Source organism: Heliangelus exortis, chromosome 24 (assembly GCF_036169615.1).
Source record: "Heliangelus exortis chromosome 24, bHelExo1.hap1, whole genome shotgun sequence".
Lineage (NCBI taxonomy): Eukaryota > Metazoa > Chordata > Aves > Apodiformes > Trochilidae > Heliangelus > Heliangelus exortis.
Window position 1 is genome coordinate 2,425,961 of NC_092445.1, and position 14,643 is coordinate 2,440,603.

At 60.0% G+C, this 14,643-nt stretch overlaps 1 protein-coding gene across 3 annotated transcripts; it reads right to left on the minus strand.

Moving 5' to 3' along the window:
• Positions 1-1,359: 1,359 nt before the first annotated feature.
• Positions 1,360-10,752, minus strand: SESN2 (sestrin 2). Of its 3 annotated transcripts, none has more exons than XM_071768097.1 (10): positions 10,598-10,752; positions 7,380-7,445; positions 6,311-6,508; positions 5,401-5,583; positions 4,918-5,109; positions 4,126-4,276; positions 3,869-3,984; positions 3,443-3,633; positions 2,564-2,708; positions 1,360-2,481 (listed from the first exon to the last, which is right to left on the minus strand). In XM_071768097.1, the coding sequence occupies exons 1-10, from the start codon at positions 10,655-10,657 to the stop codon at positions 2,395-2,397; spliced, it is 1,389 nt and encodes a 462-aa protein (XP_071624198.1). In that variant the 5' UTR covers positions 10,658-10,752; the 3' UTR covers positions 1,360-2,394. The 3 variants fall into 3 exon arrangements, with proteins under 3 accessions (XP_071624198.1, XP_071624199.1, XP_071624200.1); XM_071768098.1 differs by having other exon boundaries at positions 6,311-6,445; positions 10,598-10,751; XM_071768099.1 differs by lacking the exons at positions 7,380-7,445; positions 10,598-10,752 and adding an exon at positions 6,662-6,809 and having other exon boundaries at positions 6,311-6,445.
• Positions 10,753-14,643: the final 3,891 nt, after the last annotated feature.

Below are 14,643 nucleotides of genomic sequence, written 5' to 3' on the forward strand. Positions count from 1 at the left end.
AAAAAAAAAAGAAAAAGAAAAAAAAAAAGAAAAAAAAAAGAGAAAAAGAAAAAAAAAGAAAAAAAAAAGAAGAAGAAAAAAAAAGAAGAAAAAAAAAGAAAAAAAAGAAAAAAAAAGAAAAAGAAAACGAAAAAAAAAGAAAAAGAAAAAAAAGAAAAGAAAAAGAAAAAAAAGAAAAAGAAAAAAAAGAAAAAGAAAAAAAAGAAAAAGAAAAAAAGAAAAAGAAAAAAAAGAGAAAGAAAAAAAAGAAAAAGAAAAAAAAGAAAAAGAAAAAAAAAGAGAAAGAAAAAAAAGAAAAAAAAAGAAAAAGAAAAAAAAGAAAAAGAAAAAGAAAAAAAAAAAAGAAAAAGAAAAAGAAAAAAAAAAAAAAAGAAAAAAAAAAAAAAAAAAAAAAAAAAAAAAAAAAAGAAAAGGAAAAGGGTTAAAGGGACCCAGGAGGATGAGTTAAAGGAAGCCCAGGGTGCTGGATCACCCCTGAGTTGATGCTGGAGGAGAAAAATAGGAGGGGGAGGGAAAGAAAAGCAAAGGGTGGGTATCCCTGGGGCTGGTGGGTGGCTTCAGGGTGCACCCCAGGGAGTTTTGGGGGTTGAAAATAATTCTGAGGGAAATGGGGGGAATTCTGAGGGGAATTTGGGGCCAGATCCAGGACTTGCTGCTAAGATCAAGCTTTGGAATTGGGGATGGGGAAAAAAGGGGATTGAAACCAAGCCTTTCAGGAGGCTTTGGGGCTCCTTGGGCAGTGCTGGCTTCAGGCATGGGCTTCCCCTTGGGATCCACCTGGGGAGGGGGAGTTGTAGGGTCCTGGTTCCTAAACCCACCCCTGGTCACCAATCACATGAAAGGGACCTGGGCAGACACCTGGATGGGGACCCCAGCCCAAGGACTTTGGAAAAGCAAAGGGAACCCCCACCTCGTTGTGCCTCAGTTTCCCCTTCCACGAGCCCTACCTGGCAGCAGGGTCTCAGCCAGCCCTGGAGCTGGGACCTTGGGCTCCTTGGGTGCAGGGGTGCACCCTGGTTCTGCTGCACCCTCCCCAGGGATCTTATCAGCACCTGCCAGGGGCTCCTGCCCCCACCCTGATAAGCTCTGGGCTCCACATCACAGGGCTGGGTGGCCCCAGTGCTGCCTCACCCCCCCCCCCCCCCCCAGCAGCAATCCCATGGGACACCCACCCAGTGTCCCAAATTCTGGCTTTCCAGGAAGGTGCTGCACCCAGGAGAAGGTTGGGAGAAGGGTGGCTGGGAGCTGAGCCCACTCATTTTTGCCCCCCCCACCAACACCTCCCATCCTGGGCCATGCAGGATCAGTCCCTGAGGCAGAAAAGTTTGGAAAAAAGGAAAGAAAAAAAAAAAAAAAGGGGAAATAAAAGAATAATTTTATTTTTTCCAATGAGATCTGTAGCAAAGTCTCCGTGGCATTTCCATGCCCAGGCAGGAGTAAAATACATCCCCCCCCCCCCTCCAAAAAAAATAATAATAAAATATAGAAATAACTTAACTGGAGCCACAGTTCAGCAGAGACAAACCAGGAGGGGAGGAGCAGTGGGTGATGCTGCAGCAGGAGTGGGGGTTCTGCCACCCAAGCCCCCCCCGAGGTGACCAGCACCCCTGGGAGATGTCCTGGTGACAGCCACCCCCTGTCCCACCCTGCCACCAGCCCCCTCCCCCCCAGGCTGAGATGCACCAGTAGGTGAAAAAAAAAAAAAAAAAAAAAAGTGTCAAATCCACAGCAAACACTGCTGCCCCCCACTGCCCCTGGAGCAGGGGACGAGGGACCTCGTGTCCCCCAAATTGTAGGGGACAGGATGGGGCTGAGCTCAACCCCACCCAAGGGCTGGGGGCCTGGAGGGGACATCTCGGTGTCACAGCAGGGACACCCTGGGGCAGAGCACGGAGAAGCTGCAGCCTCCCCCACCCTGGCCCACCCAGACCCCAAGATGTCCTCAGCAGGGGGGACATTTTCCAGCACAAATCCCACAGAGCAGAGACAGAGCCCCCGTTCCCCTCGGGTGATGCCCAGGGTTGAGGAGAATCCCCCAGGGCACCAGGACATGGCCCCGAGGAGCCACCCTGGTGCTGCACTCACAGGTTGACTTCATTTGGGCTCAAAATGAAGTTGGGTTGGTTTGGTTTTTTTTTTTGGGTAGGGGCTCACCCCCCCCATATATAAAAAGAAGAAACCCCAGGGAGCAGTGGAGCATCCTCAGCTCTGCTCCCCGGGGCCTTCCCGGCACCGCTGGCATCGCAGGGCTCTGGTTTTCCAGGCTGAGGGGCAGGGAAGCCCCCTCCCCTCTCTGTTCCTTCTGTAAAGAAGGGGGAGACGCTATTCCAGGGACCATCTGGAGGGGATCAGCTCCCCCCAGAGCTGTCCCAGAGGCAAAGGAGGGAGCAGAGCTCAGGTCATGTAGCGGGTGACAGCGCGCAGGGCGTAGAGCAGAGCCGCCTGCATCCGAGCCTCCAGCAGGAGCAGGTTGACGTGCACCTACCCAGGGAAAAGGGGGGGGGGTCAGAGCCTGGAAGAGTTTAGCAACCCCCCCAGGCACCTCGAAGGGATGGGGCAGCACCTTCTCTGAGTGTTTGAAGTGTCTCCAGAACTGGGTGTACATCCTCTTGGTTGTTTTCTCCGGGTAGCAAGCCACCGTCTTGATGTAAACCTTCAAACTCCTCTCCAGGAGTTGGTTCACCTCCCCGTAGTCGTAGTCATCGTAGCTGGGGGAGAGAGGAGAGAGTGTTATCCCCCCCCCTGCCCATTCCCAAACCCCTGGGGGCTTGATGGAGCTAAATCAACCCCTCAACAGCATCACTCTGAAACAGACACCTGGATCAGATTGGGTTGGACTGGGTTGAGAAGGACCTTAAAGCTCCCCCAGTGCCCCCCCTGCCATGGGCAGGGACCCCTCCCCCAGCCCAGGGTGCTCCAAGCCCCATCCAACCTTGGACACTGCCAGGGATGGGGCAGCCACAGCTTCTGGGGGCAGCCTGGGGCTCAGCACCCTCACCCCAAAGAATTTCTTCCCTCCCATCTCCTCTCCATCTCCCCTCTTGCAGCTGGAAACCCTTCCCCCTCATCCCATCCCTCCAGGCCCTTGTCCCAAGTCCCTCCCCAGCTTTCCTGGATCCCTTCAGGCACTGGAAGGTGCCCTAAGGTCTCTCTGGATCCTTCTCTTCTCCAAGCTGAACACCCCCAACTCTCCCAGCCTGGCTCCAGAGCTGCTCCATGCCCCTCATCATCTCCATGGCCTCCTCTGGCTTTGCTCCAACAACTCCACATCCTTCACCTGATCCTTGAGGTCCCTTCCCACCTGACATTCCATGATTCTTGTGCTGGGGGCTCTTTGCCTTCATCTAAGCACCAGGAACACTCTCACCGAGACCAAGCCCCAGGTTCCCAAGGTTGGCCCCGCTCAGGGCTCTACTCAAAGTGGGCTCCTCGGGGACCTTACCGGATGCCAAAGACACAGTGGACGTAGTTCCAGATGGCCCGACGAAGCATGGAGGTGTCCACACCACAGTGCATGGCAATGGTGTTGTAGGTCAGGTTGTAGACAACCTGGAACTTCTCATCCAGGAGCTGCCCCACGTCGGGGTAGAGGCGATTGATCAGTGAGTAGCCATGGTCCTCCCAGGTGTAATCCTGGTGGAGACAGGATGCTGCTGGGCTAGGGGCTCAACTGGGGGTTCCTTGTCAAAGCTGGGGTCCCCCCCACCATGCTGACCCCCCTACACACACCCCCCCCCCAAAATCTGGTGGTACTTCTCCGGTCCAGACAGCTCCGGTCCCCCACACTGCACACACACTGACCACATCCTCAGGAACCTGCAGGTTCCCCACCCGGCACCCTGCCCCCCACGGGACCCCCAGCACCCACCTGGGCACGGAAAGTGGGGGGTGCCTGCTCACCCCTCCGGGTGAAGTCCTTGTAGCCAAACTCGGGGTCCTCCACAAAGCAGCGGACGTTGGACTGCAGGGAGTGATCCCCGGGATCTACAAAGCATCAGCACAGCCATCAGCCAGGAGGTGTCACCTGGAGAGACCCTGCTGCACCCCAGGCAGATGCTGGCTCCTTCCCCAGCCCGTGGGGACCCCATCCCCACCCAGCTGCCCCCCCCCCCTGCCCCTCCTCACCCGTGGGAGCCACCAGCAAGCTCTCCGTCTTCTCCAGCTCGAAGCGTGTGGCCATCTCCTCCTGGGTGACCTCCTCCTCCTCCAGCTGGCTTTCCTGCAGCAGCTTCAGCCTCTCCATCAGCACCTCCACCTCCTGCATGGCATCCTTGCCCTGCCCAAGCAGAGTTTGGGGTCAGTGCTGCCCCAGGACGAGAGAGGTTGCAGAGGGGTTGGAAGGGCAGAGCAGGGCAGAGCTCTGGTGTCACATGGAGCAGCCCCGGGGTTGCTCCGAGGAGGATTTGGTTCTGCTCAGACTCCCAGATGGCTCCTGGGGCTCATCCCAGAGGCTGGGAGGAGGAGGAGACCCTCCAGGGGATGCTAATGCAAGGAAGAGGATGCTCCTACGAGGAGGGGGAGGATGCTCCTACGAGGAGGGGGAGGATGCTCCTACAAGGAGGGGGAGGATGCTCCTACGAGGAGGGGGAGGATGCTCCTACGAGGAGGGGGAAGATGCTCCTACGAGGAGGGGGAAGATGCTCCTACGAGGAGGGGGAGGATGCTCCTACGAGGAGGGGGAGGATGCTCCTACGAGGAGGGGGAGGATGCTCCTACGAGGAGGGGGAGGATGCTACTGCAAGAAGGAGGTTGCTCCTACAACAAGAGGGAGGCTCCTACACAGCCCTAAATCATCTGCTCTTCCCACTAGAAGTCCTCAGGGCACTTCCCAGCCCCTTAAGGCAGCCCACACACCCCCCACCCACCCCTGATACCCTCTTTTCCCACCCCCTTGCAAAGCAATCCCCTCCCCCTTACCCCAGAGCCCCCCATGCTGTCCTCACTGGGGGGGGAGGGGGGTCTGCAGCTCTGCCCCCCCTCCTGCTCCTCCTCAGGGTTGATGCCACAGCCAAAGACGAAGGAGGCGAGGGAGTGGTAGTGGGTGAGGAGCACCAGGGCCTGGACCAGCTCTGCCAGGGACCAACTGTCCTCCCCTGTCTTCAGCAGAGCCTGCAAAGCACACAGGGTTGGAGAAGAATCCCCCCTTATCCCCCACCCCCCCACTGCACCCCAAGAGCTGGGCCAAGTCACCCCCAGGGGACAAGCCACCCCTTCCCCATCCATCCCAGCCCTGGAATGGTTAAAGCTGGGGAAGTTGGGGGGGGGGGGGTGCAAGCAGGGATGTGGCCCCCAGGATCAGGCCCTCCCCCCCCCGCAAAAAAAAAAAAAAAAAAAAAGAGTGTGGGGTGGGTTTTGGGGAGGGAAAGGGGGGTCTGCAGCAGCAGCAGCAGCAGCTCTCACCTCGATGTGCTCCTTGGTGATGAGCCAGGGCCGGTGTGCCAGCAGTTTGTTGATCTCATTGAGGTTCCTGAGTTTTTGGGGGGCACAGTGCAGCCCCTGCAGCCACTCTGGGTTGCCCCCCACCTGCAGGAACTCCCCCATGTGCAACCCCACCAGGTAAGAGCAGCGGTGCCGGGCTGCTGCCTGCAGGGAGAGCCGGGCACTCAGCACCCACCTCCCCACCCCCCAAAACCCCGCTACGAGCCCTTGGAGAAGCCAAGGCAGGGAACCCCCACTCCCCCTGCGTCACCCACTGAGGGTTTGCCCTGGGCAGGAGAGGCCAACCAGGGGGCTCTGCCCACCCCCCCTCACCAGAGCTGGTCCCCAGGGACCTTAGTGGGGAGGGGTGCTGGGGTACCATGGGGCCAACCCCAAAGGGGCTTCTCAACTTCTGGGACCACCCACCCAAGAGCAGAGGGGTCCCAAACACCCTCCTGCCTCCAGGCAGTGACCCAGCAGAGGTGCTGGGACCACACATATCCCTAAGGGACCCCCACCCCAAGGACCACCCCAACCCCCAAGGGACACCCCAACACAAGGAATCCCCAACTCCAAGGATCCCCCAACTCCAAGGGACTTCCCAACACAAGGAACCCCCAACCCTAAGGGATCCCAACCCCTAAGGGACTTCCCAACCCTTAAGGGACTTCCCAACCCCTAAGGGACTCCCAACCCCTAAGGGACTCCCAACCCCTAAGGGACTCCCAACCCCTAAGGGACTCCCAACCCCTAAGGGACTCCCAACACAAGGAATGCCACCCCTAAGGGATCCCAACCCCTAAGGGACCCCCCACAGCCCCCAAGAGACTCCCCAACCCAAGGGACCCCAGCCCCTAAGGGACCCCAGCCCCAAGAGACCCCAAACCCTCACCATGATGGCAATGTAGTGACGTTTGTGGTAGGGCAGGGGCCCGTCCATGCGCAGCAGGAGGTACTGAGTCTTCCAGAAGCTGCTGAGATACTGGGGGTGCAGCCCCATCACCATGGTGATGTTGTCCACCCTACCCTGGGAGACCAAGGCCTGGATGAGGTGCTGGCCCTGGGTGCTCTCCACACCCTCCTGCAGGATCTGCCAGCACGGGGAGAGGAGGGGGGGATAGGGAAGGGAGGGGAAAAGGGTTTTGGGGTGTACCCCCCCTCCAACTCCTTCCAACAGCCCCCTCTATCCTAAAGAAACACCCCCCACCCATCAGGGATTGGTGGCACCCATCCCAATGCTCACCCCATCCAAGGTGCTCAACCTCCTCCCTGCCCGGAACGGGCACCTCCGGCTGCTCCCGGGGGGTGGGGGGGGATTTGGGGTCTCCATGCTGGGAACCCCCAGAGCCCAGCTCAGGGTTGGGTTGAGTTGTTTGGTTGGTTGAGGATTGGTGTGCAGTGGGGAGGAGATGGGGCTCAGCCCCCCCCACACCCCCAGTTTCTCTCCACCCTCGTGGTGGTGATGACACCAGGGTGCTATCTCTGCCACGGGGGAACCATCTGGGACACCAACCCTTGGGTGCTGAGATAGGGCTGAGGGTGCTCCAGCAGGGGAGGATTTCAGGACAGGGGTTTGGTTTTATTTTGGTTTGGGATTTTTTTTTTTTTTTGTTTTTTTGGGTTTTTTTTGGAGGGGGTTTTGTAATATGAAGCCAACCACCTTTGGATGAGTGGGGAAACTGAGGCACAGCCAAGAACTTAGGGGCAAGAAAACACCACTTCTCCCCTCAACCTCCAAAACAAGATGCCCCCCACCCCCACCCCACTGCCAGGGGGACACCCCCAGGCTGGGTGACCCTTCCACGTCCCACCTGGGTACCAGCAAGTGGGGTGCAGAGTGGGGGGGGGGATCCTTAACAGTCCCCCCCCCCCCCAGGGCAAGGAGGAGCCTCCAATAAGGACGGGGACTTGAGACCACCCAGGAGCACCCCCACCCGAGACCACCCCCTCACTTCTCTTACCTTTTCCAGGGGGATGAAGGCACTGGGACCCCTCCCCAGCTGCCGGGGGCTCTCGACGCTCCTATCCTAGAAAGGGAAGAGCAGTGGCTCGAGCCCAGGAGCCACCAAGTGTCCCCTGGTTGAGAAGTCACCGGCGGGACGAGTGTGACGGCACCGGAAAGGGTGACTCAGGGAGCCACCCCTGATGGGCCACGGGGACAGGAGGCCGTCGCCCCCACACTCTTACATCAGGCCTGATGAAATCGGGCAGGGGTGTTGCTCTGTACCCCGGGGAGGTGTGACACCTGGGGACAGCAGCCAGGACACCGGAGCTGCCCTGTCACCAAGCCAGGAGAGGGGAGACATCTCCTCCAGGAAGCCACCCAAGCCCAACACCACCTCCCGGGGCTGAGACAGCTCCAGGGGCAGCTCTGCCCCCAGACCCACTCCTGACACCCCCTGCTCAGCACCCCACATCACTCCCAGCACCCCACATCAACACCCAGCATCCCACATCACTCCTAGCCCCCCATATCACTCCCAGCACCCCACATCACTCCCAGCACCCCACATCACTCCCAGCACCCCACGTCACTCCCAGCACCCCACGTCACTCCCAGCACCCCACGTCACTCCCAGCACCCCACGTCACTCCCAGCACCCCACGTCACTCCCAGCACCCCACGTCACTCCCAGCCAGTTGATAGCGAGGGTCCCACTGCCGGGCTGCACCTCTGGGAGATGGGACATGTCACAGGGGGGTGGTGGCAGCAGGAGGAGGGTGCCCGGATGCCAGAGCCAAGGGTGACAATGGCAGGAGGACACACCCCACCCTCCAGCCCTTCTCCCGGGGGTCTTTTCCCTGGTGTCCTGTGAAGGGACAAGCCCTGGACCTGCCACGGGTTTCACTCTGAGAGCTGGAGCTGGCAGAGGTGACAAGCGGGTGGCTTTCTCCAAACCATCCCCGTGGTGGTGGGGACAGGGTGAGGGTGGCACGAGGTGACACACGGCAGCTGTCACCGCTGCCACGAGCTCTCCACGTGTCGGGCTCTGGCTGGCACCAGGCTGAGACCACCCCAGCGAAGCCACCAAGGGCTCCGAGTGCCACCCGGGATGCTCCTGCCCTGAGTCACCACGGAAGCCAGACGGGGCGGGCAGGGAGGTTGGTGACAGCAAAGGTGACAGCGGGAACAGCCTGGTGCCACCGCTGCTCGGGGTGCTGAGCTGGCTCCGAGCTGACTCACAATTTAGGGTGAAACAGCTTTCGGGTGCTCCAAGAGGTTTCTTGGGGAGGGGACAACAACGGAGAGACCCAGGCAGGGAAAACCAGGGGACAGAACTCCCGGCAGGGCTCCCAACGCGGCCACTTTGTGGTGACAGCTCAGGGTGACCTTCCAAAGTGCATTTGAATCACCCCTGCGCGGAGCCTCGCTCCGTTTCGCTGCATTAAGCAATCCCCGGGAGCGCTGCCGTTAACCCTCACCCCCCCGCCGGGCAAGGGCAGCACCCCCTTCAGCAGCTGCTGGGGAAACTGAGGCACGGAGGCGATGTCCTGACCCTCGCCAGGCACTCGATTAGCTCCCAGCCAGCACGGGGGCTCGATGGAGACCCCGGGAGAAGGAGATAACCCCCCGGGAGGGGGGTGATGGGTGCGCCAAGCAGTGAGCACACCCCCCTGCACACCCCCCCGCACTGCTCCCAGTGCTTAGTCAGGTGTTGGAAAATCATTCCCGATAAGGTGAGGTTAAACAAACACCGGGGCAGCCACCCGGCTGAGCAGGTTTGTGCCTCCTAACCAAACCCAGGCAGGGAGGGGGCTGTGGCTGAGCTTCATCGGGGGGTGTGCAACCCCTTTGGCATCAGCCACCCCACAGCGAGCCCCACGGCACGATCCCCCCCCCACAGCACGATCCACCCCATGGCACGATCCCCCCCACGGCACGATCCACCCCCCACGGCACGATCCCCCCCCCACGGCACGATCCCCCCCCCACGGCACGATCCACCCCCTCACGGCACGATCCACCCCCCCACGGCAACTCCCCTGGCCATGAGCTGCTCCTGCCAAGTGAAGGCAGCTCCAGCAGTGAGGACAAAGCCCCCTCGCCTCATCCTGAAAACCTCCAGAGGTTCCACGGAGGGGGGGGAAACCAACCCCCACCGCCACAGCTCGCCAGAAGAAAGCTGAGGGGCTCCCACGGTGGGTGTCACCACGCCAGCCCGCGGAGTGGCACCTCCCAGACCCCGGTGACATCCCCACCGGTCCCGTTCTTCCCCCAGCCTGCTCCCAAATGCCCGATTCCAGGCTCCAGCTCCCAGCCAGGAGGGGCCGGGGTCTCTCTCCACCCTCTCCTGGGGTCTCCAGCATTTCTCCCGTGCCAGGAGGAATTGTCCCCGCAGCCAGGCCGAGGTGACACGGCTATTCGGGGAGCCACCTACTCCCTGCAACCAAAGCCCCCGAGCTGCAGAGCAAACCCGGGGGAACCCGAGGGAATGGGAAGCAAAAGGACAAACTGGGAATAGTTTTTCCAAAGGGGTAAATAAGTGCAGGACTCCCAACTTTTCGGGTAACTCGGTATGTTGGTGACCTGAAGTTGCAGACGGGTCCAGTTGCTTAGGGGAGGTGGGAGGGAGACGGGAAGGGACAGGGAGGTCCCACAAAGCTCTACAGAAACTTCGGGACGCCAGTTTTGGACTCCTGGGAGATGGCAAGGGTTTCCAAGACCTCTGGGTTAACGTCAGAGAAATCCCACGTCCAGCCCGGGAACGGCAGCAAAGCCGAAAGGAACGGACAGAGCCCCCCACCTCGATGAGTGGGGGCTGATCCCATCACCAGCCCCTGCCTCAGTTTCCCTTTACCGATGCCCGAAGGCAGGACCCTTTCCCCACCTCCCGCACCCATGGCAGCTTCTGGAGAGTTCGGGAGACCCCGAAATCTTTTGTCCGGCGACCGCAAAGTCCCCCTGCCCGGAGAAAGCCACCCCATCCCCAGCACCCCCGGGTGGGCTCCCACCCCCCTTGTTTTTAGGTTCGCTGAAAAACAGAGGTGCGAGGGGGTTATTGGGCGGTACAGCCCCAGCTCCTCCGCCCGCACCGATCTGTCCCTGTCCCTCCCGTCCCCGCGGATCACCGAGGTGGCCCTGGGGTGGGGGGACAGCGTTCCCAGGGGGAGGGGGGGGGGGTTGGGGGCAGCAGAATTGGGGAGGGGTCGATGCAAAGGGGGAGCAGCGAGCCCTTACCTCGCCGGCCGGGTACTCCTCCAGCCCCGGGGGGCGGCAGGGCGAGCCGGCCAGCAGCATGGCAGCGCGGGGGTGTGCGGAGGGCACGGCCCGGGCCCCCCCGGGCGGGACGGGGGTCCCGGACACCCCCCGGGTTCCGAACGGCTCCGCTGCTCCGCGCCCGCCGCGGCTTCATAGCGGGGACAGCCCCGCCCCCGGGCCGCCTCGACCAATGGAAATGAGGGTGCGTGACCAAACGGAGAGCAGACAGCCAATAGGATGCGGCGGCGCGGGGGATGCTGGGAGTTGTAGTTCGCTACCGAGCGAACCGCGCCGGAGCCCCCGCCCGGTCCAGTCCCCCAAGCCCCCCGCCCGCAGTGAGACCCCCGGGGCTGCCGCCCCTCAAGCCTGCCGCCCCTCAACCCCCCCCCCAAGACCCCCATCCCGGGCCTCAATGAGACCCCCGAGCCCACCGCCTCCCAAAGCCCCCACCCCCGACCGCAATGAGACCCCCGAACCCACCGTCCCCCAAAACCCCCATCCCGGGCCTCAATGAGACCCCCGAGCTCCCCAAGCCCCCCACCTCCGGCCGCAATGAGACCCCCGAGCCCCCCGTCCCCTAAGCCCCCGGCCCCGTTCAGGATGAGACCCCCGGCCCGGTCCGGGCTCCCCGTCGGGCGGTGCCGGTCCAGGGGAGCGCCCTGGGGGGTGCAGGGTGGGCTTCTCCCCCCCCATCCCCCTGTCCGCTCCCCGCTGCGGCACTTTCCGCACCTTCTGAAAGAACGAGCAATGGAAAATGTCTCCCGGGGCCAAAGGGAAAAGAACCGTGATGGAAAAGGCGCCTGGGAGGCGTTCACGGGCAGCGGGGTTTGTCCAAAATTGCTGAGCTGCCCCGGTTCTGCCTTGTGCCCAGAGCTGGAACCGAGGCTCCATCTGGCCATGGGGGGGGGGGGGGTCCCATCCCCCTGCCACCCCGCTGCCCCCTGAGGTTCCCCAAATAAAATAAAATAAAATAAAATAAAAAATATCAAACCCGGAGCAGTTTGCTTAACCCGGAGCAGAAAATGCCCGAGCAGTTTTCTCCTCCCATCCTCTACCCCCACCCCTCCCTACACACAGATTCATACCCACCAAACCAAATCGTCATAATAATAATAATTTAAAAAAAAAAAAAAAAAAAAAAAAGGGAGGAAAAAAAACGCAAAACAACAAAAAACACCCCATAAAACAGTCGGGTGCAGACAGCCAGGCTGATAACAATCTGCTGCTGCCTGACAGCCTCCACATGGCAAAGTCCAGCGAGCGGGGATGGCTGCACAAACAACTCGGGGTTTGCCTGGCAACAACCTCCTCCTGCCCCGGGCTTGGAGCTCCTGCCAAGAAAAGAAGCTTTTGGCACCCACACGGCCATCCCTGGCACCCCGGGGCTCTGCGGGGACAGAGGGGACAGGGTGGGTGCAGGTGCCCCTCGGTCTGCTCCTTGTCCTTGTCCCCGTCCCCGTTGCCACAGCCTGCAGACACCCGCTGCTATTTTTAGGGGTGTTTTGGAAAAGCAGCTCTGTACCCAGAGTGTGGGGTCTGGGAGGTTCTGGTCACCCTGAGGTGACTGCTTCTTGGGTTGGTGTTTGTGTCATCTGAGTCCTGGGCTGAGGGTTTAGGGGTGAAAAGAAGAGAGATTGAGGGGCTGGAGGGTGTTTGGAGAAGGGGAAGGGAGCTGGGGAGATCTGGAGTGGTTTGGTTTGGGGGTTTTTTTAGGTTGGTTTTTTTTTTTTGCAGGTTGGACAGATCTGGCTGTGAGGAATGTGTGAGAACCAGGACTTTGTCAGAATATTGTTCTTCATCCCAGCCTGGGTCTGTCTTGCACAGATTTGAAGATTTCTGAAGCACTGAACTGCCTGGGTTCTGATAAATTCATATTCCCATGGGCATTAAAACCAACAGAGCCCAATTCTGCCCAGGAGCAGCTGAGGGCCCTGGGGGTGCTGATCCTGGAGCAGAGGAGGCTGAGGGGAGACCTTGTGGCTCTCTGCAACCCCCTGAGAGGAGGTTGGAGCCAGGGGGGGTCGGGCTCTGCTCCCAAGGAACAAGGGATGGGCCAAGAGGAACTTTTGGCACAACTCAAGTGGTGCCAGGGGAGGTTTAGGTTGGAGCTGGGGAAGAATTTCTCCCTGGAAAGGGTTGTCAGGGCCTGGCCCAGGCTGCCCAGGGCAGGGCTGGAGTCCCCATCATCCCTGGAGGGGTTTCAGAGCCCTGGGGATGTGGGGATGAGGGACATGGGGTGGGGGTGGTCTGGGCAGTGCTGGGGGAAGGGTTGGACTGGGTGATCCTAAAGGGCTTTTCCAACCAGTGATTCCAGGATAGGAACAATTTGGGGGTTTAATTGCATCTGATAGGAGGTCCAGTTGGTGCCTGCTCTGAGAGGAACCCAACCCCACTCTCCCCTGGGACTGGAGATGCTGTTTCAGCTCCTGTCACCAGAGGCAAACCCCAAGATGCCTCCTGCTCCCTGGGCAGCAGTGGCCACCTGAGGGCAGGAACTCTGTGGGAGCTCTGGCTGAGCAGGGAGGAAAAGCCCAGGGAAGTGGTGGAGTCCCCATCTCTGGAGGGGGTCAGAACCCGTGGGGATGTGGCACTTCAGGACCTGCTCTAGGCTGGGGGGTTTTGTTTCTAGGTTGACAACTGGACTTGGTCCTCTTAGAGGTCTTTTCAGCCATAATTCTGTGATTCTTGCTTTGCAGCAGTGAAAGCCACACGGTGTAAGCAGAGGAGAAGGATGAGGGGGTCTCTGTTCTCCCCTTTGTGCCTCCCAGAGAACTCTGGACATGAAAGGGACAGACAGAGATGGACTTGGGGACCCTGGGGCTGTGGGTGTGTGTCAGGCAGGCGTCCAGCTGGAGGCACTGCCAAACATTTAGTATAAAAATATCCCATCAGGAGACACCCGGGGCTGTGCCAGGAGGTTCTTTGCCCCAAGGCCAGCAGGGCTGGAGGGGCCGAGCAGGGGCTGGAGGGGCTGAGAAAGAGATGGAGGGGTAGAGAAGGAGCTGGAGGGGTAGAGAAGGAGCTGGAGGGGTAGAGAAGGGGTTGGAGGGGTAGAGAAGGGGTTGGAGGGGTTGAGAAGGGGCTGGAGGGGCTGAGAAGGGCTGGAGGGGTTGAGAAGGGGCTGGAGGGGCTGAGAAGGGGCTGGAGGGGCTGAGAAGGGACTGAGAAGGAGCTGGAAGGGTTGAGAAGGGGCTGAGAAGGAGCTTGTGGGGTAGAGAAGGAGCTGGAGGGGTAGAGAAGGAGCTGGAGGGGTAGAGAAGGAGCTGGAGGGGTAGAGAAGGGGATAGAGGGGCTGAGAAGGGGCTGGAGGGGCTGAGAAGGGGCTGAGAAGGAGCTGGAAGGGTTGAGAAGGGGCTGGAGGGGCTGAGAAGGGGCTGGAGGGCTAGAGAAGGGGCTGGAGGGCTAGAGAAGGGGCTGGGGGGGCTGAGAAGGGGCTGGAGGGACTGAGAAGGGGCTGGGGGGCTGAGTCCCCAAGCAGGTCACTCACTTGGCAATAAGGAGCAGCACGAGATCCCCCATCTGCTCCAGGGCCCCTCTCAGCCCATCCCAGCCGTGGCAGCCCCCCCCTTACCTGCAGCCTCAGCATTTTCCTGACCTGTTTGCAAAGCTCCTGCTCAGCACTCAGCATCTCCCCTCAGTGACAGCAGCCTGGCAAAAGGAGGTGACCTCCTGCCACCACCAGCTCCAAGCTGCAGGGGAGGGGGGGTCCTACCCCTCCTCATGCTGTGGGAAATGCGGGGGGGGGCTGCCAGGCAGGGCCAAAGCAGCTCCAGGATCTCAAGTCCTTTTTTCTTCACCCCAAAGCACTGGAGGGCTCAGGTTTTGGCTCAGCTGGAGTTTAGCAGAGCTCGTGCTTCATGGCCATGGGAGTGCTGGGAGGGTTCTCCAGGCTGGCTCATCCCCAGGGGTCACCTGGGCAGCATTGCAGCTGAAATTCCTGAGGATACGGATTGAGAAAAAGGTGGCAAAGGCAAGGCCAAGATTTCCTCGAGAGAGGAACCCAAGAGCTGAACCTGAACACCCCG

Coding starts and splice junctions, on each gene's coding strand:
- SESN2 (XM_071768097.1), bottom strand. CDS start 10,657: ATGCTGCTGGCCGGCTCGCCCTGCCGCCCCCCGGGGCTGGAGGAGTAC. Junction 6,509..7,379: donor CCTTCATCCCCCTGGAAAAG/GTAAGAGAAGTG, acceptor CCGTGCTGGCAG/ATCCTGCAGGAGGGTGTGGA. Junction 2,709..3,442: donor CACTGTGTCTTTGGCATCCG/GTAAGGTCCCCG, acceptor TCTCTCCCCCAG/CTACGATGACTACGACTACG.